This window comes from Bos indicus, chromosome 1, assembly GCF_029378745.1.
Source record: "Bos indicus isolate NIAB-ARS_2022 breed Sahiwal x Tharparkar chromosome 1, NIAB-ARS_B.indTharparkar_mat_pri_1.0, whole genome shotgun sequence".
Lineage (NCBI taxonomy): Eukaryota > Metazoa > Chordata > Mammalia > Artiodactyla > Bovidae > Bos > Bos indicus.
In genome coordinates this window covers 139,360,300-139,384,624 of record NC_091760.1, presented here as the reverse complement: position 1 = coordinate 139,384,624, position 24,325 = coordinate 139,360,300, and the positions used below count along the sequence as shown (strand labels likewise).

The following is a 24,325-nucleotide window of genomic DNA, read 5'->3' as shown; positions in this document are numbered from 1 at the left end:
TTCAGCTTTAGCATCATTCCTTCCAAAGAAATCCCAGGGCTGATCTCCTTCAGAATGGACTGGTTGGATCTCCTTCAAATGGTTACCTGAGTTCAAAATCCAAGTGTGAAATTTCATCTGTTCTGGGCAGTACTCAATACTTAATACCCATGTTAATGATTAGTACCTCTTTCATTCAGATCAAGTTGTCCTAGCTAACCCTTTTGTGGTTTGGAGATGTGAGTTCATTTTTAAACCTTTGAAAATCCATGTTTTTTTTTTTTTTTTTTTCTTTAAAGGAAAGCAGAGACTCATGTTTTTGTTTGTTCATAGAAAACAAGAAGCAAAGTAACAGTGGGATTATGTTTATTTATTCAACAGTGAAATTTTTTTATGATGACTCTTTTCCAGGTATTCAGTTTGTTGTGATCCACATAGTTAAAAGCTTTAGCATAGTCAGTGGAGAAGAAGTAGATGCTTTTCTGGAATTCTCTTGGTTTTTCTATGATCCAGTGGATATTGGCAATTTGATCTCTGGTTCCTCTGTCTTTTCTAAATCCAGTTTTAACATTTGGGAGTTCTTGGTTCACGTACTGTCGAAGCCTAACTTGGAGAATTTTGAGCATTACCTTGCTAGCTTGTGAAATGAGTGCAATTGTGCATCAGTTTGAACATTCTTTGGCATTGCCCTTCTTTGGGATTGGAATGAAAAGTGATCTTTTCTAGTCCTGTGGCCACTGCTGAGTTTTCCAAATTTGCTGGCATATTGAGTGCAGCATTTTCACAGCATCATCTTTTAGGATTTGAAATATCTCAACTGGAATTCCATCACCTCCACTAGCTTTGTTCATAGTGTGGAAAATTCTTAAACAGATGGGAATACCAGACCACCTTATCTGTCTCCTGAGAAACCTGTATGCAGGTCAAGAAGCAACAGTTAGAATTGGACGTGGAACAACAGACTGGTTCCAAATCAGGAAAGGAGTACATAAAGGCTATATATTGTCACCCTGCTTATTTAACTTATATGCAGAATACATCATGCGAAATGCCAGGCTGGATGAAGAACAAGCTGGAAACAATGGAAACAGTGACAGACTTTATTTTTGGGGGCTCCAAAATCACTGCAGATGGTGACTGCAGCCATGAAATTAAAAGATGCTTGTTCCTTGGAAGAAAAGCTATGACAAAGCTAGATAGCATGTTAAAGAGCAAAGACATTACTTTGCTGACAAAGGTTTATTTGGTCAAAGCTATGGTTTTTTCAGTAGTCATGTATGGATGTGAGAGTTGGACTGTAAAAAAGGTTGAGCGCCAAAGAACTGATGCTTTTGAACTGTGGTTTTGGAGAAGACTCTTGAGAGTCCTCTGGACTGCAAGGAGATCAAACCAGTCAGTCCTAAATGAAATCAACCCTGAATATTCATTGGAAGAACTAATGCTGTCGCTGAAGCTTCAATACTTTGGCCACCTGATGCAAAGAACTGCCTCATTGGAAAAGACCCTGAAGCTGGGAAAGACTGAAGGCAGGAGGAGAAGGGGATGACAGAGAACAAGATGGTTGGATGATATCACCAACTCAATGGATATGAATTTGAGCAAGCTCTGGGAGATGGTGAAGGACAGGGAAGCCTGGGGTGCTGCAGTCCATGGGGTTGCAAAGAGTCGGACAAAACTGAGTGAACAACAACAAAATTTTTCAGATTACTCATTTATTCAATAAGTTTTTTATTATGTATTTATTATAGATAATATATTTTGGGACTAGAGATGAATTATGCCAGCTTGAAAACTGGACAGAGTGGCTTTTAAATGGGTACATTTGAATCTCAAATTTTACATTGTATATGTAATGTGGAATATTCTATGGCTATTTTCCATGGAAATAATCAAGTGCAGAGTTGGTTCTTGGATGTGAAGTCACACTCATTTTTCCTCCCTCTCTTTCTTTCCTCATTCACCTGCACCCCGACCTACCCTTATCTCCAACCCAGAAGATTGGTAGTACTATGTACCAAAGATCCCAAATATCACTGCATGCTCAGAACCCTTGAACAGGGGACCTGAGTCATATTTGGAATAAACTGCTTTAAAAATTAAAAGAATATACTTTAAATTCCCTTGTTTCTACTGCTCATTTTTGAGCCCATTTGATTTTCATTCCTGCTTCCAGCTTTTACACTTCCACTACTGCTAAAACATAGAACCAAGGAGATCTATAGCAATACTGGCAGGTTGTTGTTATGACATTCATTTCATAGGACATTTCTTGGAATAAGACTGTATTTTCTCAAATGTGACCCTTAGCATGTCCTTTAGCGTGTTCTTTATCCTGTAAGAAGAAAAATACTTCTCTTGTTCTGTTGGAGTGGGTCAACTTACAAAAATATTGTCTTTATATGCTTTTAGAAGACTCAGTTTCAAATATGACAGCTTTTTCTTCCAGCAGCTATGTAAAATTTCTTAATTACTAACTTTGAGTAGTTTAAACAAGTTAAAAGTCAAGACATTGAGGAGAGATTTAAAAAATAACCTTTCCTAAGTTAATTTTAAATCCTAAAGGCCACATCTATCTTTATAATCCAGGTTTATAAAAATGCCGGCTATCAAATTTGATACTAAAAACAGGATAGCTCACAACCTTTGTGTAATAAGGCACAGTATAAATAAAATTAGAACATCATGTCTGTCCTTCCTCAATATTCCCTCTTTGTAATATTCCCCAAAGAAGAGATGTCTGACAAATTTCCCCTCTATTGCTCATGTGTGACCACCTTTTGCATTAGATGTATTTAATTTTATAGGTTAAAGATTTTAACAAAATGGGGTTAAAGATTTTTAGAGCATTTATTTCTAAAGAAGAATTAAGAGGAAACTTGAACATAATATCTTTTGTTGCCATCAATCTTATTTTAGCTCCTTATAGTCCATACTTTAGCTGGTTTTTCTGTATGATAATCTTAAACGTTCGTAGCTTATAATTCACACCTGTCTTCATCTTTATCAGATCGTCACAATGATCTTTTGAGGGAAAAAAGGGTGGATATTATGTCTAGATCTATAAAGTTTCATAATATATATGCATGTTATGTTTATCAGTTCAGTTCAGTTCAATCGCTCAGTTGTGTCTGACTCTTTGTGACCCCATGAATCGCAGCACGCCAGGCCTCCCTGTCCATCACCAACTCCCGGAGTTCACTCAGACTCATGTCCATCAAGTCAGTGATGCCATCCAGCCATCTCATCCTCTGTCGTCCCCTTCTCCTCCTGCCCCCAATCCCTCCCAGCATCAGAGTCTTTTCCAATGAGTCAACTCTTCACATGAGGTGGCCAAAGTACTGGAGTTTCAGCTTCAGCATCATTCCTTCCAAAGAAATCCCAGGGCTGATCTCCTTCAGAATGGACTAGTTGGATCTCCTTGCAGTCCAAGAGACTCTCAAGAGTCTTCTCCAACACCATAGTTCAAAAGCATCAATTCTTCGGTGCTCAGCTTTCTGCACAGTCCGTCTCTCACATCCATACATGACCACTGGAAAAACCATAGCCTTGGCTAGATGGACCTTTGTTGACAAAGTAATGTCTCTGCTTTCCAATATGCTATCTAGGTTGGTCATAACTTTTCTTCCAAGGAGTAAGCGTCTTTTAATTTCATGGCTGCAGTCACCATCTACAGTGATTTTGGAGCCCCCAAAAATAAAGTCTGACACTGTTTCCACTGTTTCCCCATCTATTTCCCATGAAGTGATGGGACCAGATGCCATGATCTTCATTTTCTGAATGTCGAGCTTTAAGCCAACTTTTTCACTCTCCTCTTTCACCTTCATCAAGAGGCTTTTTAGTTCCTCTTCACTTTCTGCCATAAGGGTGGTGTCATCTGCATATCTGAGGTTATTGATATTTCTCCCGGCAATCTTGATTCCAGCTTGTGCTTCTTCCAGCCCAGCGTTGCTCATGATGTACTCTGCATAGAAGTTAAATAAACAGGGTGACAATATACAGCCTTGACATACTCCTTTTCCTATTTGAAACCAGTCTGTTGTTCCATGTCCAGTTCTAAGTGTTGCTTCCTGACCTGCGTATAGGTTTTTCAAGAGGCAGGTCAGGTGGTCTGGTATTCCCATCTCTTTCAGAATTTCCCACAGTTTATTGCGATCCACACAGTCAAAGGCTTTGGCATAGTCAATAAAGCAGAAATAGATGTTTTTCTGGAACTCTCTTGCTTTTTCGATGATCCAGCGGATGCTGGCAATTTGATCTCTGGTTCCTCTGCCTTTTCTAAATACATGAACCGTGAACTTCCAGATGTTCAAGCTGGTTGTGTGTATATACACACATAAATGTAGGTAATGCAGCGTTCATACATTTTAGTCCCCTTCCTGCAGAGATGAGGAAGTGGAGACTGCTACATCAAAGTTTCATGCAGGTTAATTTATCAGAGGAGATGCTGAGAGAAGGGAGATTGCTGAAGCTTGTAGCCAAAGCATTCCCCATTGCTCCTACTTAAATATTGTTAACAAATGATACTTTTCATATACACAGGAAGTAAAAGTTGGTGTTACTAATATTGGCCAGCTTGGTTGAGGTGGTGTACAGGCATAGAATAGAGGATCAGAAGGACTGATGTTGAAGCTGAAACTCCAATATTTTGGCCACCTGATGTGAAGAGCTGACTCATTTGAAAAGACTCTGATGTTGGGAAAGATTTAAGGCAGGAGGAGAAGGGGACGACAGAGGATGAGATGGTTAGAGGGCATCATTGACTCAATGGATGTGTTTGGGTAAACTCCAGAGTTGGTGATGGACATGGAGGCCTGGCATGCTGTGGTTCATGGGGTCACAAAGAGTTGGACATGTCTGAGCAACTGAACTGACTGACTGTAGAGGTATGTTGATGAAGCTTAAGAATCAGCTAAGTGGTTGAAAGCTACCCTTTACAGGTTTCTGTTACTGCCATTTCCTGGAATTTGTGAGATAACTGCCAATGGGTTAAGAATGAAGTATGTAACAATTTTTCTGGACAACCCGTTGGTGTTAATCAGGTTTTTTGTCTTGGCAATACAGATAATGGCTTTTACAACTGAGGCAACCAAAGAGTAAAATTCCATTGTAAGTTACTTTAGATATAAACCATGGAGTGATAAATCTATGGAGGAGGTATTAACTAGGAATTCAGTAGCAATGCAGGAGTATTGCAGTTTACAATAGATAACTGTGAAAAGTTGCCTTTGAAAAAATTTTCGAGGTCATCAAAGAATTTAATGGAGAATTACTCTCTATTTTGTAAGATCACACGTTAATAACAAATAATGTCTATATCTGTGCATTTCCTATTTTAGATATTTTGTTTTTAATGTGATACTGTGCTGTCAAAGTCCATAGTAACAATCATTCCAAATTGATTAAAACATTGAGTAAGAGATAGAACTTTCATTGTTGTACCGATCATAATCTTACACGTATCAGCCCTAAACAAACAAAAATCATTAAGCATACAAGCCAAAGATGGCTATATATATAGTGTGACTTTAGGGTTTCACTTTTGAAATTTTAAAGTGACCTCACAGAATAAAATCGCGATGTTTCTTCAATCAATCCTTCAATCAGGATTTTTGATCCTAGACTAGTTCCACTTATCCTGGGGCCAAACAGAATAGGTAACTCTGTCCCTTTGTTTATTTTGATGCTGAACATGTGGTAAGAGCACATAAGGATATGTTACAGGACCTGAAGGCTAAGGGGCAAAATTTTCAACAGGCCTAAGTGTAGATGAAGAAAAACACCTCTAAGCATATAAGGAAAGACGTTTCTTTGGCCATCTCCTGAGTTCTTTGCAGGATGCGCTGGAACTCAGCAGGTATAGACCTGCCCTCTAGTGGATTTGGGGGCGAGAGGATTTAGGTTCAACCTCTGCTATGTCAGACTTGACAAGGATTATTAAACTCAACCGTCCATCAAAACTGACTTGATGGGGGTCTCGGTTAGGTGCTGAGCAAGGGGAAATTTCAAGTGCCAAGAGTCTAAAGGTAACGCCGGTTCCTTAGCTTCCATCTGGGGGCGCGAGGCCTTTAGCTATTCTAGCCTCTCCGGTTGCACACTGGAACCGATGATCTCGGCTCCTCTGCCCGAGTGCGCTGAGGCTGAACCCCATCGGGATGGAACTTTGAGACGTGGCCCCGCGGGGACCTGCGCCACGGTCAGCGGACAGCAGCAGCGATAGGCCTGCAAGCGAGGCTGCGGGTCAGCGCGTCGCCCGCCCAGATTGTGACGGCCGCCCTGCGGGAGGGGCTCCCCACCTCATCGTCCGGGCGCTCAAACATCTCGCGGGCCGCGAACATGGCTGCGCCTGCCCGCTCGGACCGACCCCGCGGCTGCCTTCTGAGGAGGCGCGGCAGGCGCGGGGGAGCGGGTGGCTCTCCCACACTTGCGCCGGGCAGGTGCGTGGAGAGGCCGAGCACGTCTCCGGGGTAGGATAGGGGTGACAGCAGGGGAGATCGGATCTGAGCGGGCGCCCCTAGCCGCAGCCCCCTCCGGACCGGCAGCCTGGCCTCCACTCACTTCCGCCGTGCCCGCCCGGGCGTGTTAGTGCGCCTGCGCCCGCGCCCCTCACGGCGGAAGTGGTGGCGACAAAGCTCGGTCCGCGGGCGCCCGGGAGTGCGGGGCCGACCCGGGGTGCGGGGCGCGCCGGGGCGGCGGGCGGCAGGGAGGGCGGAGCCCAGGAGGCGGAGGCGGGAGCAGACCAGCACGGCCGCATCGAGCCCGGGCCGGCTCGAGACCGGTCTCCTCACCTGCTCCCCTTCCCGCCCCGCCCGCCCTCCCGGTCACCGCCCTCACGCCGGGAGAGGCGCCCGTACGGCGCCGCCGCTTGGCAAGCCGCTCCCGCGAGCTTGCGGGTGAGTCCCCCGCAGCCCAGAGAAGGGTCTGGGGCTTTGAGGGCGGGGGGGCGCCCGGATTACCCACTGTCCCCCCGTTTCCAGAAACTTCTAGGTCTTGGGGGGCGTCCAGAGTACCCGGCTGGGGGCGTCTCCGGGGCGCTGCCCGGCCGGCCTGAGTTGAGGGATGCGGGCGGCCAGGGCGCGGGCGCGGGGCCTGAAGCTCCTGGGGCGGTGGGCGGTGGTCCCTCCCCGCCCCCGTCAGCGCTGCTTCTCCGGTTTCTCTTGCAGATGCTGCTGCTAGGGGTGGTGGGCGCAGCCGCGGGCCGCGTGGCCGGGAGCGGGGGTGACGGCCTGGGATTCCGGGGGCTTCTCTTGTTCTCCTCCTCTCCTTCTTCCCAGTGTGGCCGTGGCTGACACTAAAGACTTTGTAGCCATCAACCCAAGTGCAGTTTCGATGGAAGATGAAGGTAAAGGCCCCCCGGCAGGCGGGTTGCAGCGCGGAGTTGAGGGTGTGGTGGTTGGCTTTTAAGTTGTCTTTCTCCACGTTTTTGGTTCTGATTTTATTTTTTTCCTTCGATTGTGAAGTCCAAGGAATTGCCTTCCTGAGATATCTAGCTTGTATTTTCGTAGCATAGGGAGTTTCAGAAATTAAGGTTCTGTAGGGTGACTGAGCTTGATAATGCTTTCCGGAGGAACCAGCTTTCTTTAGCTTGGGGTTTGGAAGGGAAGTTTTCATTTCAGATGGCATCTCTGCTGTTTCCATGGCTCTCAGAGAGGAATCACTCCAGGGGAGGTGGAGATGGGAAGGGAAGGCTCTGCATTGCATCCCTCTGTATTTGCCTTTATTTGATTTAACTGGATTCCTTTATAAGAAAGAAAACAATAATTTAAGTTCAGTTTTGGGGAAAAAAATTCAGTGTTTTTCAGTTCACAAAAATCAACTCTGACTTTAGCTAGATATTATGAGGTGATTTCCTTTCTTGAAAGTTCCTCCTCGTTTCAAAACATGCCTTATAGGAGGTTGACAGTGGAACCTGTTCGTCTACTGGACGCTGCAAATACACCGGATTATCATGCACATGTTACTCGATTCCTTTGGCCTTATGAAATATTTAGTACTTTCATACATAGCACTTTTTTTTATTTTAATCGTTGAACAACTCTGAATAAATGTCGTTGTTTTTTCCCTCTTGAAAAAACCGCACTATTCTTTGGATTGACTTGTGTGTGATCATCTTTTTAAATTTATTCCTTTTTTTTTTTTTTTTAAATAAAGTGGGGCTGCAAGATGCTATGAAAAATGTTTACAGATCACATTTTGTACTCATGTATCTTTGGTTTTTAAAATTTGCACCTGGTACAGCGGAGCTGCAATTGGGCTTTCTGGCAGCTTTCTAATTTGTTTTTCCATTGTTGAAAACGTAAGGTTGATTGTACTAAGTAGGACTAGTTAGTTTAAAATAGATGTTTCTTATATGTGATAATCTATTTTGTTGTCTGAGACCCCTGGGATGTGAGGGAAATATGACAAAAGGCATGATTATCTTGCTTAATTTTACTCTGGATGGATAATTGGTAGAAGACATTTTCTGAAATACTAATGTAAATAACTGCAGAGGATGTTTACTGTCTAAATTGGATCTTTAGAAACAGCGTTCGAAAGCAGTGATTTTTGCTGGTAATATGGAAAATCACTTTTCTGAATTTTTTTCTGCCTTGTCTGTATTAATAGGTTTAAGGAAGGCAGATCTTTTCCTCAGAAGAGACAAAGAATATTAAGCATTCATATACCTGTTTGTTGGTAGTTGCATCTTAAATAACATGTGAAACTTGAGCTTCTGCTTTACCATGTTTACCAGAATGTTACCAGATTTAAGAGTATAGCCTAAAGTCAGCGGGTTGTTATATGTTGCTTTTCTGTTTCTTGCTCTTTCTTGAAAAGGAGTATGACTAATAAAGCTGATTCTCATTGTCTGTTGGGGTGGGAGGGAGTGGTTGTGAGATGGGATGAGCTGGGAGGGAGTGGTTGTGAGATAGGATGAGGTGGGAGGGAGTGGTTGTGCTTTGGAAGCTTGGTGTACACTTGTGGCTGACTGAGTCTTGGTACTTTATGGTTAAATAATGATTTGGCCTCATAGTAAAAGGTTATTCAATTCTTAGAAACTGGTGGGGGTTTCTGCCTCATAATTGAGGCCATTTTTGTCAGCTTTTCATTCCCATTACACCATTTTTTCCTTTTTCTTAAAACATTTTTAAGAACTTGTATATAGCCTAGAAATTTTCAAAACCATTTGTCCGTTTTGAAATACTTAGATCGCTTTCCTTTTTATAGACAGTGTTCTCTTTCAGATAAGATATATTATTAGCATCTTACGGGTGTGAAACAAATGGATTGGAATTATACCTTAACCACTAAAAGTTGTGTGACTTTTAAGTAAACTCATCTTTCTGAGCCCCTCTGGAAACATCTATAAATGGGATTGATAATATTTAGCTTACATATTTAGGAGAGTTAAATGAGAAACCCTGCATAAATTCTCTTGGGAGAGAGAAAGGCTAGCATTGAAGATATGCATTGTGGAACCAGACAACTTGATTTGAATGCTGGATCCCCACTTACCATCATGTGGCCTTGTGCACATTAATAAAGCTGGTTTTGTTTCAGTTTCTTTATCTGTGAAATAAAGATATTGATAGAGTTTACCCAGGTGATGCAGTGGTAGAGAATCCGCCTGCCAGTGCAGAAGATGCAGGAGACGCCAGTTCGATCCCTGGTAGGGTAGATGCTGTAGAGTTGAAAATGGCAACCCACTCTGGTATTATTTCCTAGAAAATCCCATGGACAGAGTAGCCTGGTAGGCTACAGTTCATGGGGTGTCAAAAGAGTCGACCATGACTGAGCAACTGAGCATACACACACATACCATGTGAATAGCGTTTAGGTTGATAGTGTTTAGAAAAAGTATGTGGCAGTGCTCAGTAAATGTTAATTGTAAATAGCCTTGCCTAGTGTTTACATCGTAATGTTATAACATTGAATATTGAAAGGGGGTACAGTAGTGGCCAGAATGCTCTGCATGAAGTTGTCATTATTAGTTACGGAACGGGTAGAATTAAGGGCAGTATTTTCTTTAGTGTTAAGGCCTTAAACCCATAGAGAAAAATTGGAGCTCTGCCAACAAACCAGGGGACAGTGTAAAAAGAGATTGGCTTGGATTTGAATCCTGTCAGGTACTTTTTTTTCCTCTCCTAAAAGTCTCACGAGTTACTCAGTTTCTAAAGCTTTCTTAGCTGCTAAGTTTTTCCATCTGTAAATGGGCTAAATGCCTTTTTTTGGAAGGTGAGTATAAGGAGAGAATGAAGCCTGGTATGTAAAGTGCCCAGGAGGATGGCTGATACACAGCCTGGTGAGCCTCTGAGTGATTGCTTGCTGCTGTTCCCCAGAAACAGAGACTCCTCTGGTTGGTGTGTAGGTAAGTTCCCCCTACCTCTAGGTGTGCGCAGGATGGAATTGCCAGTGGCCCCGGGAGCAGGAGCCTGGAGGTCCTAGGGCACGTGCCATGTCTACAACTTCATCTGTATGACTCCTTTCAGCCACGGTGCTCATTTCTTTCTATTCTTTAGTTTTGATTCTTCTGGACCTTTCTCCCACTTTATCCGCAAACCTTGACCAGATTTTAGCCTTAGCCTCCAGGATGAATACTCCAGTCAGTCCCTGAAAGTATCTGAAATGTTGGTTTCCTGGGAATTTCAGGGACTGGTCCTACACTTCCATTCGTGGGTTAGGATTTTATCCATATCCTAGATCAAAGCAGATAGCATGTAGGAATTGAAGATGCACAAAAAAATGGCTCTTTTTTTGATTTTTTAAAAATTTATCATTTGGATGTTTAAAAGGACGATTTATTAGAAAAGCTATTTCCAGCTGGATAATTTGCAAATCCTTCCCAATAATGGATTTTTTCTTTGGAGCAAATCTGGTCTTTTACATAGAAAAACCACTATAAATTTAATACACATGAAACTATTTAACGTAACCTTAAATATAGAGATTAATAACCTTCAAGATTTTAGGACATGCTTAATTAAGGTTAGAGGATAGGCTAGTCCATCTAGAATAAATTCACTCGAGCTTTTTGGATAGCATTTGAAAATGATAGTATGTTTCTTTGCACTTTTTAAAATAGTTTCTTATTCAAGTTCAAATTGTTAATCACTGGAAATGTGTTAAGAAAAGATTATGTTAGGATAGTTGGAGGAACTGTAAAGAAAAAGGGATGAGAAGCCATGTTAATTGTATTTCTTTAACAGGAAATAATAGAAAACCAAGTTGTAAAAATATTTTATATCTTTAGCTGTAGAAAATAATTTATTATGTTTGTTGTTTTGTTAATAAAATAATTTTAATCAGTATTTCTAGAAAAGAGTTGAAACTAAAAATTATGTGGTAGCATTTTATAAACTGTAGTAACCCAGAGTTAGGATGCTGCAGAGAATGTTGGTAAAATGTCTTCTGACAGTTCAGCCCTAAAGATGTGATTTGTCTTAATGTTTTTATTATTCATTTAATGTCAGCAGAATTCAACTCTGTTAACTGAAGCAGTACCAATCAAAATAGTCTAGGGAACATCCCCCTTGAACCTCAAGGCTGATTTTCTTTTGTGATCTTGGTTAACCATAATCTGTTTAAATTTCATAATCATGTTTAAATTTTGTTTTAAAGTAGGAAGGAACACCTTGGTCGTGGTTTAGTCGCTAAGTCGTGTCTGACTCTTTGCGACCCCATAGACTGTAGTCTGCCAGGCTCCTCTCTGTCCATGGGATTCTCCAGGCAAGAATACTGGAGTGGGTTGCCATTTCCTTCTCCAGGGGATCTTCCCAACCCAGGAATTGAACCCAGGTTTCCTGCTTTGCAGGCAGATTCTTTATCAACTGAGCTACAAGGGAAGCTCTAAGAACACCTTAGCTTGATAGTAAAATTAGCTGGGATAATTTTAAATTACACCGTTGTTACATGTAATATCTTAAAGATCTCTTTATATGTTCAAAAGTTCTTCCCACCTTTACTTTGTTAAAAGACAGATTTTCTTTATAGTAATTTCAGGCATCAGTTGTGACAAGATTATTTTTACAGTTTTCATGAGGACAAGTGTTGGTAAAAGACAGTAAAGTAAAAACTTGTTGGGTGAACTCTTGGTTAATGCCATTGTTTCCTGCAGGAAAAGATTTCTCAAAAAAAAGGCCTTCAGTGCAATTTCCTCTTAAATTTATATGGCTGCTATTTATATGCATTGGTTAATATGTGTTCCAGCTTTTAAGGTTCTAAGTTAATATTGACAAAGGTATACATCCTAGAACTAGTCTTTTCTTAGTATCTGGGGATTGGTTCCAGGAACCCAACAGATATCAAAATCTGAGGATGCTCAAGTCCGTGATCCAGAATGGTGTCATAATTTACATAAAGCCTGTGCAGGTGCTCCCTTACACTTTAAGTTATTTCTAGATGGCTTATAATTCCTAATGCAATCTAAATGTTTTATGTAAATACCTGTAGAAACAATGCAAATAGTTGCTGGCATGCAACAAATTCAAGTTTTGCTCTGTGAAACTTTCTGGGATTTTTTTTTTTTTTTGATCTGCAGTTGGTTGAATCTGCTATACAGAACCTGTGGATAAGGCGAGCCGACTGTACAAGGCAATAAGGCGAGTTGACTGTACAAGGCCATTACTCAAATTAGGTTAGTTTAGGCTAAGCTTATTGGATACATTTAGGAAAAAAACAATGAAATGTTACAAGGCTATATATAGTAGGTTAAGGAAGGAGAAAGACAGTAACAGCAGGGGTCAGAAGCATCACTTTAAGATGATTCCTAACTGGGCATCTAATTCAACTTCAGTCTTTCTGCATCTGGTATTAGAGAATGTATGAATATGATTATGTCTTTAATATTCCTGTTAATGATAATTTCTTAAGGGAGATCTTTTGGCTTGGCTTTTGATCATTTCATGATGACACAGACTTAAACTTGTATCCCTCATGAGGAAATAATAGCAATTTAGCACAATGCATTTCTTTATTCTTTCAGAAAACTCTGAGACATTGAAGGATCCTTGTAGAAATTATTTTGATTTGTTTATTTACTTACATAGAACAAATAATCTGATAAAGTTGGAATAGCAGTAGGACCCTGACACTGAATATATTTGCTACCCTGTACTGGTGTTTAATGTTCAACCCTTTATAGGAAAACTCAGAATAATAAGGCAGAAGTATTTAGGTTGTTACCCATAATACTTTTCTGGATCATTGTTTTGTTTTTTTAACTGTGAATTATAAATTAAAACTTTTGATTAGGTTGTGAATTTTAGGTACTGAATTTAAAGTTATCTTGATTGTGATGTCTTAAAGTCACAATAAAGCATTTCCTAAGAACCATTAATATAATGAAGTTCTATTGTCTGCATAGAATAAAGATCAACTTTAAAACAGATCCTGGATTTTTATGTCACCTCAAAGCCTTTCATTTGCTAAATAAATTAACATTTTGGTGCTGTACATCATGTTATGAATGTGCTATATATGTCTTTATTGAATTCACTTCAGTTTAGTCGCTCAGTCGTGTCCGACTCTTTGCAGCCCCATGAACCGCAGCACGCCAGGCCTCCCTGTCCATCACCAACTCCCGGAGTCCACCCGTATATGCAGTTATTTCACTAGACTTGTTTGATTGTTGGTTTTAGAGTTTCCCTAGTGGAATGTTTGCTGCATTTACCTCTGCGTTTATACATTGGGATGGGCAGAAATGCTAGTTGGTTCAGGCTTTCTTTGGGAATCTTATCTCACTTCCCTCTTGAATGTCAGTTCTACATTCGCTTGGAACAGACAAAAGTGATGCATGGCACAAGTGCCAGGAATAGCATGTGAGCCACTTTTTAATGGCAGGTCAACTAATCTCTCAGAGTCCTTTTCTTAATGCTTGTCAGGGCTGCTTTTTACTGTGATGGGATGTTAAGTTTCAGTTTCCTTTCCTACTCCAAAAAAAAGGATATGGTGTTTGCTGACCACTCTTTAATATCTACCAGCCCCTGACCCTAGAGGTTGGTAGTCTGTTATACCTTGATGTGTACCCTTAATTCATTTGAAGGATCAAGAGGTGAGTTTCTTCGAATTTCTACCAGTGGTAGAAAGGAGGGGAATTGGCCATGTATCTACATTAGAATGATGGAAATGTGGGGTAGGGATGGATGAGAGACCCATTTTACTCCTCCAGAAAACTAGCAGAACTTGGACAGCATCTCAATAATAGGGAATGCTGGGGAGGGTTGAGTCAGAAGTGACTACAGCTGTAGAACCAGTGCAAGTGGGTGAGTGGAGGTGCTGCTGATTGGCTGGAGGAGTTGGCTGATGTGGGGGCTGGCCAGAGGGACGGTGTTGAAGGTCACATTGTATGTGGAGAGAAGTTTGTTTTAAAATTGAACATCACTAGAAGTCATCGAAAAAGCAAGAGTTCCAGAAAACATCTATTTCTGCTTTATTGACTATGCCAAAACCTTTGACTGTGTGGATCACAATAAACTGTGGAAAATTCTGAGAGATGGGAATACCAGGCCACCTGACCTGTCTTTTGAGAAACCTGTATGCAGGTCAGGAAGCAACAGTTAGAACTGGACATGGAACAACAGACTGGTTCCAAATAAGAAAAGGAGTACGTCAAGGCTGTATGTTGTCACCCTGCTTATTTAACTTCTATGCAGAGTACATCATGAGAAACTCTGGGCTGGAAGAAGCACAAGCTGGAATCAAGATTGCCAGGAGAAATATCAATAACCTCAGATACACAGATGACACCACCCTTATGGCAGACAGTGAAGAGGAACTAAAAAGCCTCTTGATGAAAGTGAAAGAGGAGAGTGAAAAAGTTGGCTTAAAGCTCAACATTCAGAAAACTAAGATCATGGCATCTGGTCCTATCACTTCATGGGAAGTAGATGGGGAAACAGGGGAAACAGTGTCAGACTTTATTTTTTTGGGCTCCAAAATCACTGCAGATGGTGACTGCAGCCATGAAATTAAAAGACGCTTACTCCTTGGAAGAAAAGTTATGACCAAACTAGATAGCACATTGAAAAGCAGAGACGTTACTTTGCCAACAAAGGTCCATCTAGTCAAGGCTATGGTTTTTCCAGTGGTCATGTATGGATGTGAGAGACGGACTGTGAAGAAAGCTGAGTGCCGAAGAATTGATGCTTTTGAACTGTGGTGTTGGAGAAGACTCTTGAGAGTCCCTTGGACTACAAGGAGATCCAACCAGTCCATCCTAAAGGAGATCAGTGTTCATTGGAAGGACTGATGATAAAGCTGAAACTCCAATACTTTGGCCACCTCATGCGAAGGGTTGACTTATTTGAAAAGACCCTGCTGCTGGGAGGGATTGTGGGTAGGAGGAGAAGGGGACGACAGAGGAAGAGATGGCTGGATGACGTCACCGACTGAATGGACATGAGTTTGGGTGAACTCTGGGAGTTGGTGATGGACAACTGGCGTGCTGCCATTCATTGGGTCGCAAAGAGTTTTGACACGACTGAGCGACTGAACTGAACTGAACTGGGCTAGAAAACCAGGGTGCAAAGCAAGCTCTTAGGGCAAAGATCTTCAGCTATTCCTCATTCATTTTGAACAGGATCTGGCATATAGCCCTTGTCCATTAAATGAAAATACTGGCTTATTCACTCTAACTCAGTAGTGCTCAGCTGGGGGCAGTTTTGCCCTCCATGGGACATTTGGCAGCATTTAAAGAGGTTTTCATTGATCACAACTGTGGGAGGATACTTTTGTCATGCAATGGATAGAGGCCAGTGATTCTGGTACACATCCTGTGATTTACAAGACAGTCCCTCTGTCCCTACCAGAACAAATAATTACCTGGCCCCAAATGTCAGTGCTGCTGAGATTGAGAAATGTTGTTCTAGCCAAAGTCAAGGAAGTTAACTCCTCTAAGCCTTGATATCCTCACTTGTGAAGGGAGAATGATGACTCTACCTCATGAAAAAGCTGCTCAACAAATAAGTATTTCCTTTACCTTGGTTGGTAAATAGATTTGAGGACGTTACTTTTGGCATTGATCTTTCTTCTAATTTCAAGGCTTCACATATTTTTCTGTGAGATGAGTGGGATACCTAGCAAACTATAGCAGCTTTTTTTCTCATAGTTTCTTCAAATTATGTTGTTTTTGACTCTGTTGGCTTGGGTTTGAGTATTTCATGATTTGTTTCTATTAATAGGCAAAAATGTTAAAGTCAGGATTAAAAGTTTTTAATGTAGGCTGAATTCTTTATTTCACTAGCTTTCAGAAATTCTACTGTTTGAAAGCAGTATTACTGTTCTTTGAAGTGTTGTGAGTTGTTTCAGAAAATGGCAGGCCTCCTGTCTGTGATGTCCTTTTCCTTTTTATCCAGTTACAAAATTTCAAGTAGCCTCCTCTTAGAAGTCAGTGATTTCTTCAGATTTGCTTATTTAGGTTTGGATAGGTGACTTTAATTTGCTTGTCAGGTATCTTTTTATTCTCTTTTGTTAGGTGTGGACATTACCACCAGCTCATCCACTCGTGTTTGGGACTCCAGGAAACATGTATTTTCAGTTCTAATGCAAGGGACCATTCTAATATTCTCACTGTGTTTAATGTTTCTTTACATGTATATAGTTGTGTGGCATTGTCATTTTTGAGGAATCTTTTATTGGTATATCTGTAGGAAAAATGGAGGCAATAGCAACCCACTCCAGTGTTCTTGCCTGGAGAATACCAGGGACGGCGGAGCCTGGTGGGCTGCCGTCTACGGGGTCGCACAGAGTTGGATACGACTGAAGTGACTTAGCAGCAGCAGCTGTAGGAAAAAAAACAGTTCCGTTTTCCTATACATTAATTTCCCCATCTGTCACAAGAGATTAATAAAGTAAAGGTGACTTTATGGTAGCAAAGTAATTCTCATTCAGCTTAAATCTTAAGATTCAAAGTTGGTAGCTTTTGATGCTATTGTATCTGACCACAAATTGCTGAAAGGGCTTTTACAGCTCCCTGCTGTACCTATAGCCATCTCAGTCAGGTAAGTACAGAGTGTGAAGAAGGCTACAGTCATGTCTTTGATTTCATAAGTGATTGGTTTGCCATAGCCTGTAAAATTAAGTCCATCAATTAACTACTGTATGAAATGAATGTCATTAGCATAGGAGGAAGGAGGAGAAGTCATCTACCATTTGTCTGTAGATTTCAAGGAAAGTGATTCCTTTAACAAAAGAGGACCGCAGTCTTTTTTAAAACTCTGTTATTACTGGTAAAATAATAGTTGTTAGCTGAAGGCTTTAAGAAATGGTAGTTGGATGTTTAATAATGTGTAATTTTTCTTCGTAATGTAATAATTTAATTGTAATTAATACCTTCCTCGTGTGAGGGGAGGTACTTTGAAACTGTAAGCATCCTGCATCTCATCATACTTTTCACAGGCCAATTTTTGCCTCTGTTGTAGGCTCTTGCTGGCAGCAGTTAATACTGTGGTGATTACTTAATGATGATTTTCTGTTTCTTTTGTCAGAGAGGAAGAAAACTTTACATTTCTATGTTTTTCTGGCTGGTCTAAGAATTAGAATGGCATGAGACATTAACAGGAGAAAATCAAATTTTAATTCATATGTATAGGAACCCCACATTGATGAGAGTCAGAGACTGCACATATATGAGAGGTTCAAAGACAGGAAGGTAAAATGAGATGAGTATGCCATTCTGAGCTAAGGAATGGGGTTAGGGGCCTAGGGCTTCCAAGGACAAGAGGATCATGTTTGGTAATTAGATATTTGCTTTGCTATATTGATAGAGCAACTTAATCTCTGGTTGTAACTCTTTTTCTGGGTAAAATCGCTAGTTCAGATTCTGTAGTAGGTTGTCAAGGCGTGAGCAGTAGTATCCCTTGAGCGTACCGGATCTCTTTTGCATTTAGCTCAAAAAAACCCACATGCCAAAGTGGTATATCTTTGGGAGACCTGTTCTGAACTCCTGTACTCTCATTCCTTCTATATTTGCTAATTGCAGTTCTATGTTAAGAATTGATCTTTTCCCTCCATTTACTAATTGCCCAATTATTTATTTACATGGATCTGTGGATATTTATTTTTACCATATGAGTTAAAACATAATGCTTTGTTGCTCAAATCATTCCAGCTTTGGTTATTGGGAACAATTACAAATTTGCCTGCTGTGTCCTTTATACAGTGCATCTATAATTTTGTGAGTACTAATTCACTTTCTGATACCACAGTTTCTAGGTACATCTCATGTTTTACCTGTTTGCAACAGCCATGGAGTCAAACCGTTTTTTTCAAAGAAGGCAGATTCATTTTCGGAGAAGGCAATGGCACCCCACTCCAGTACTCTTGCTTGGAAAAATCCCATGGACGGAGGAGCCTGGTAGGCTGCAGTCCATGGGGTCTCGAAGGGTTGTACACGACTGTGCGACTTCACTTCCACTTTTCACTTTCATGCATTGGAGAAGGAAATGGCAACCCACTCCAGTGTTCTTGCCTGGAGAATCCCAGGGATGGGGGAGCCTTGTGGGCTGCCATCTATGGGGTCGCACAGAGTCGGACATGACTGAAGCGACTTAGCAGCAGCAGCAGCAGATTCATTTTATTGGAGATTGGTATCTAGAAGCCAAGATCTGGGTGCCAGGTGTGCTCAGTACTCTTGGGATGTTACTGTTTCTAGGTCCTCTCAGTAGACAGAGCTAGCACATATATGTACAGTAATACACGTTTGTAGTAAACATACATTTTTATTTCCTTATCTATCAATCTGTAAATAAAAATCACGAGTTCTTACTGATGCTGCCACTTCCCATCCCGTACCTCAAGACGCATTTAGCTCCCCAACCCCCTGGCCAGCTTTCCCCCTTTCATTTCCTTCTCCAAAGGTAGGAACCCTGATTCTTACCCACAATATATTTACTTCTTTCTTCAGTCCTTGTGCACAATCACAAAAGTAGTTTCAGAATTGCTAACCTTTCCCCCCTGAGAAACATTGAATTTTTTTTTTTCCTGGTAAGATGAAATAATTACCTATATAGTTTTCATCCTTTTTTTCTTTTGTGTTTTTGTTGTCTCTAATTTTCTCTGTTCATGTTGCGTTTGTTAGCAAATTGAAGTTTCTGTAGTTATTTTTTCTACTTTTCTTCCCCCCTTTTACCTTTATGATATAATGAAGTGTTAAAGAACGTATGCTCATGAAGAGTTGCAATTTTCTGAGTTTGTTTTCTTACTCAAAGTTCTGTGTATTTATGCCTTTTTGTTTCTGGTAGATGCAGGTCTGTGTAGATGAACTCCCTCAACTTTTGTTTGTCTGGGGAAGTATTTCTCCTTCATATGTGAATGATAACTTTGCTAGCTAGAATACTCCTGAGTGACAGGTTTTATCTTTCAATATTTTGAGAATGTTATTCTACTCCCTCCTGACCTGTTTCTGCTGAGAAATCTGCAGGAAGCCTTAGGGGTTTTTTTGGTAGGTTCAGTTCAGTCGCTCAGTCATGTCCGACTCTTTGCGACCCCATGAATCGCAGCATGCCAGGCCTCCCTGTCCATCACCCAACTCCTGGAGTTCACTCAAACTCACATCCATCGAGTCAGTGATGCCATCCAGCCATCTCATCCTCTGTCGTCCCCTTCTCCTCCGGCCCCCAATCCCTCCCAGCATCAGAGTCTTTTCCAATGAGTCAACTCTTCACGTGAGGTGGCCAAAGTACTGGAGTTTCAGCTTTAGCATCATCCCTTCCAAAGAACACCCAGGGCTGATCTCCTTTAGAATGGACTGGTTGGATCTTCTTGCAGTCTAAGGGACTCTCAAGAGTCTTCTCCAACACCACAGTTCAAAAACATCAATTCTTCGGCACTCAGCCTTCTTCACAGTTCAACTCTCACATCCATACATGATCACTGGAAAAACCATAGCCTTAACTAGACAGACCTTTGTTGGCAAAGTAATGTCTCTGCTTTTGAATATGCTATCTAGGTTTGGTAGGTTAGTATCCTTTTATTCCTGGCTGCCTTTAAAATACCTGGCTTTTGGCAATTTTAATATAAAGCGTCTTGGAGAAGGTCTTTTTGCATTGAGGTAATTAGATGTTCTCTTAGTTTCATGGACTTATATATATGGTTCCTTCTCCAGGCTTGGGAAGTTCTCAGGTATTATTTCTTTAAATAAACTCTGTTCCTTCTCCTGTTCCCTTCTCCCTCTCTTCTGGTGGGATACCTGTTATCCTAATGTTGCCCTTCCTGAAAGATTCTGATAGCTCTTACGGAATTTCCTTTTTATTTTAAGTACCTTATTTCTCTTTCCTCTTCTACTTTGTATCATTTCAGGTTCTGTCTTCAAGTTGGCTAATTCTCTCTTCCATATAAAGTTAGAATAAAGTTAAGTTGCTCAGTCGTGTCCCACTCTTTGCGACCCCATGGACTGTAGCCCACCAGGCTCCTCTGTCCATGGGATTCTCCAGGCAAGAATACTGGACTGGGTTGCTATTTCCTTCTCTAGGGTATCTTCCCGACCCAGAGATCAAACCCAGGTCTCCCGCATTGCAGGCAGACGCTTTAACCTCTGAGCCACCAGGGAAGCCCTTTCTCTTCCGTATGGTCTGCTCTATTTCCAGTGTTTTGTAATTCATTCTTCATCTTGTTTGTTGAATTGTTCTTCAGCTACAGAATTTCTGTTTGGTTCCTGTTTAGAGTTTTAGTCTCTTTGGTAAAGTGTTCCTTCTGTTCATTAATTTTATTCTTGAGCTCATTGAACTGCTTTGATTGGTGTGTTGGGCGGAATCACGTTTTGTTGCATTGTGTAACCGTCTAGTGGTTGTAGATTGAAGCGGAGAGGCAAAGGTAGCTTTTCACTCTGATGTCTGAGAAATACATTTTTAAACTACAGTATAGCATTTTTCTTAGGTTTACAGTACGCAGTCTAAATCTGCTTTCTAAAGTTCCTTAGGCAGGTTCTTCGCTTCCTTACTTACTTTTGTGCAGTTGTGTCACACATTTGCAATAAAATTTGGTTCGTTTATTAACTGTTTGTATTCTCTTTTAGTTTCTTTTTACATCCTGTTTGATTTTTAATTTTTTAAAATCTTTTGAAGTAGCTGGTGATTTTATCCCTCTTCTATTTTTCTGTAATGAAGATACATTCATAAAAAGGACTGGATTGGATTAAAGTTAGGTACAGCTATAGTGTGCTTTGGCTCATAGCAGTTTATTTCAAAGGAACTGTGCTCTGGAAATAATTACCTTGTGCTTGCTCATCTGGTTTCTTGGTTACAACTCTCATTTCTATATCTTCTGCACTTGGGAAATTGTACTGTCTATGGTCCCATGACTATAAATGCTTGAAGTAAGTCCCCCAATTAATCTTTATTCAGGTTGTGTAGTTTTAAACCCAAAGTCACGTAGAAGCTGAATACTAACTCTCTTGTTGCTGGGGTAAATCATGACATTATTTAGCAGATCCTGTCCTTTACTTTTTTTTTTTTTTGAGATATAATTCATGTACTGTAGAATTTGCCATTTTAACGTACACAATTAAGTGTTTTTTAGCATAGTCACAAAGTCATACATTAATCTAATTCTAGAACATTTCCATTACCTCCAAAAGAAACCCCTTTCCCATTAGTAATCACTTCTGTTCTCTCCTTTCCCCACCCTCTGGCAGCTTTTAGATCACTTTTTGTCTCTGGGTTTGCCTGTTCTGAATATTGCATGTAAATGGGTAAATGTGACATTTTGTGTCTGACTTTTTTCATTTTAGGATGTTTCCAATATTTAGCCATGTTATAGAATATGTTGTATGCATATGCTATGTTTTGTTTATCCATATATCAACTGAGGGACATTTGGGTGGTTTCTGATTTTTTTTTTTGCTAATATGAATAATAATGCTGGGAACTTTCTTATACAAGAAAGTTGTTATATTAATTTCTGCTCCGCCTCTCCAACACTTGTTATTTTCTTTCTTTTTTAAAAAATTGCCATCCCGTGGGTTATGAAATGGTATTGTTTGGTTTTGGTTTCTATTTTCCTAATGACTAGTGATATCAAGCATCCTTTCATGTGCTTTTTGACTATTTGCATACCTTTGGAGACATGTTTATTCACATCTTTGCCTCTTTCGTGATTTTGTTATTTGGTTTTTTATTCTTGAGTTTTAAGATTCTCTATGTATTTTGGATCCTTCATAACAATATGTACTGTGCCTCTACTTGCACAATCATACAAACAGGTTTATGTGAAAGTGTTTATTGCAGCATTTATAAGACCCTTTTAAGAGGATTTTCAAATATTTCTCTCATTTTAGATTGTCTTTTCACTTTCTTTGGGGTCTTTGGTGTTTTGTAGCCAAGCTTTTAAAATTTTGATGAAGTCCAGTTTATCTATATTTTTTCTTTTGTTGTTTGTGCTTTAGATGTTATATCTAAGAAACCACTGCCTGCTTCAGGGTGACAAAGATCTGTGTTTTCTTCTAGGAGTTTATAGCTTATAGCTTTCAATCTTGATCCATTTTGAGTTAATTTTCATATATGTGTTAGATGAGGGTCCTGCTTCATTCTTTTGCATGGAATATCCAGTTACCCAGCACTATTTGTTGAAGACTATTTTTTTCTCCATTGAATTGCCTTGGTACCCTTGTTAAAAATCATTTGACCGTGGATATATGAATTTATTTCTAGATTCTCAGTCCTGTGGCATTGATCCATATGTCTGTTTTGATACCTGTACCTCACTGTTTGGATTTTTGTAGCTTTTGTACTAAGTTTTGAAAGGGATTATGAATCTGTCAACTTAAAACAAAGTATTATTATTATTTCTATTTTGGCTGCACTGAATCTTCATTGGTGTGCACAGGCTTTCTCTAGTTGTGGCTAGCAGGGACTGCTCTCTAATTGTGGAGCATGGGCTCAAGGGTGCTTGGGGTTCAGTAGTTCTGGCTCCTGGGCTCCAGAGTGCAGGCTCAGTAGGTGTGGCGCCTGGGCTTGGTTGTTTTGTGGCACCTGGAATCTTCCTGACCAGGGGTGGAACCAGTCCCTTACATTGGCAGCAGATTCTTAACCACTGGACTACTAGGGAAGTCCTGTGCTGCTTTTTTGAGATTGTTTCCTTTAGCCTTAGCCCCTTGCATTCCCATATGAATTTTAGAATCAGTTTGTCCATTCCTGTAAAAAAGACAGAATTTTCATAGGCATTGCCCTGAATTGTCCTTTACTTTTGAAGATACAATGTTCTTTTATAGGTGCAAACATAATATTTTTTTGAACATTTGGCTATCATTTTATTCTAGTTAACGTTGCAAAGTGGCTTTAAAAGTTTGAGTTAGTAATATTTTATTCTTACTTTCTTTGCCCTTCTCTCTAGAGAATAACTTAGTGGTTGGGGAGCAATGAGGGAAGCTGTATTATTCAGTAAATGGTGTTGGGGCTATTAGCTTACTTTTGGCAAAAAATAAAAAACAAAACAGTAAGGCTGGAATAAGAAAGACTTTTTATAAAAAACTAAGCTTGAGATAAAATATCAAAACCATAGTACAAAAGAGTGATCATATAAAATTTTAAAAAGAAAGAAAAGAAGTAAATACACTGTAAACCAGTGCTAAAAACACTTGAAACAAATGATAAAAGTTTACTTTGTGCAGATTGCTCTTTAAATCTATAAGAAATAGGCAGTAACTTTTAGGAGAAAGTAGCCAAAGGATATGAACAAGTGTTTTACTTCAGAAGGCCAATAGATATGTGAAAAGGTCCCCAACTTCAGTAATGAAGAAATGGAAATTAAAATAATGTTTTCCACTCATCAAACTGGCAAAGATTCCAAAATGTGGTTATGCTTAATCTTGGCTAGATTTCAGGGGAAATAGAAGCTCCTGGCAGGTGTTGGGAGTTCATTCGACAAAATTCCTTTGGAGAGCAACTTAGTGATAGTTGTCAGAATAAAAAATATACCCAGCAATTTCACATTCAGGAATTTATCCTATGTTTGTACTTGTATAAGCATATAAAGATACATGTAAAAATATCATATAAGTATAATAGCAGCATTTATAATAGCAAAAGGTGGGAATGACCTAAACATCTGTCATTAGGAGGACTAAACTGGGGCACTACCGTATAATGAAGTGCTTTGTGAGCCATTAAAAAAAAAATGGGACAGATCAGTGTGTGTGTGTGTGTGTGTGTGTGTGTGTGTATGTGTATGTGTGAAGTCACATTAGTTGTGTCCTACTCTTTGCTACCCTGTGGACCATACCTCGGAGAAGGCAATGGCACCCCGCTCCAGTACTTTGCCTGGAAAATCCCATGGATGGAGGAGCCTGGTAGGCTGCAGTCCATGGGGTTGCTAAGAGTTGGACACGACTGTGCGACTTCCCTTTCACGCATTGAAGAAGGAAATGGCAGCCCACTTT

At 40.4% G+C, this 24,325-nt stretch overlaps 1 protein-coding gene and 1 long non-coding RNA gene across 5 annotated transcripts in view; one reads left to right on the top strand and one right to left on the bottom strand.

Annotated features, from left to right (window-relative positions):
• The window catches only part of ATP2C1 (ATPase secretory pathway Ca2+ transporting 1), a 154,229-nt gene that overhangs the window by 22,616 nt on the left and 107,288 nt on the right, over nt 1–24,325 (top strand). The window contains exons 1-2 of one of the 4 annotated variants that reach the window (XM_070794812.1): nt 6,733–6,869; nt 7,140–7,318. The exons of 2 other annotated variants lie outside the window; for them this stretch is intronic. In XM_070794812.1, the coding sequence (XP_070650913.1) occupies nt 7,313–7,318 (6 nt within the window). In that variant the 5' untranslated portion in view covers nt 6,733–6,869; nt 7,140–7,312. Of the gene's footprint in view, nt 1–6,627; nt 6,870–7,139; nt 7,319–24,325 lie in introns of those variants that run through there. One more of the 4 variants, XM_070794823.1, reaches the window with a different exon arrangement.
• LOC139184596 (uncharacterized) lies at nt 250–6,538 on the bottom strand. The gene is made up of 2 exons (XR_011568138.1): nt 6,273–6,538; nt 250–3,940 (listed from the first exon to the last, which is right to left on the bottom strand). It is a non-coding gene; the product is annotated as an uncharacterized lncRNA (long non-coding RNA).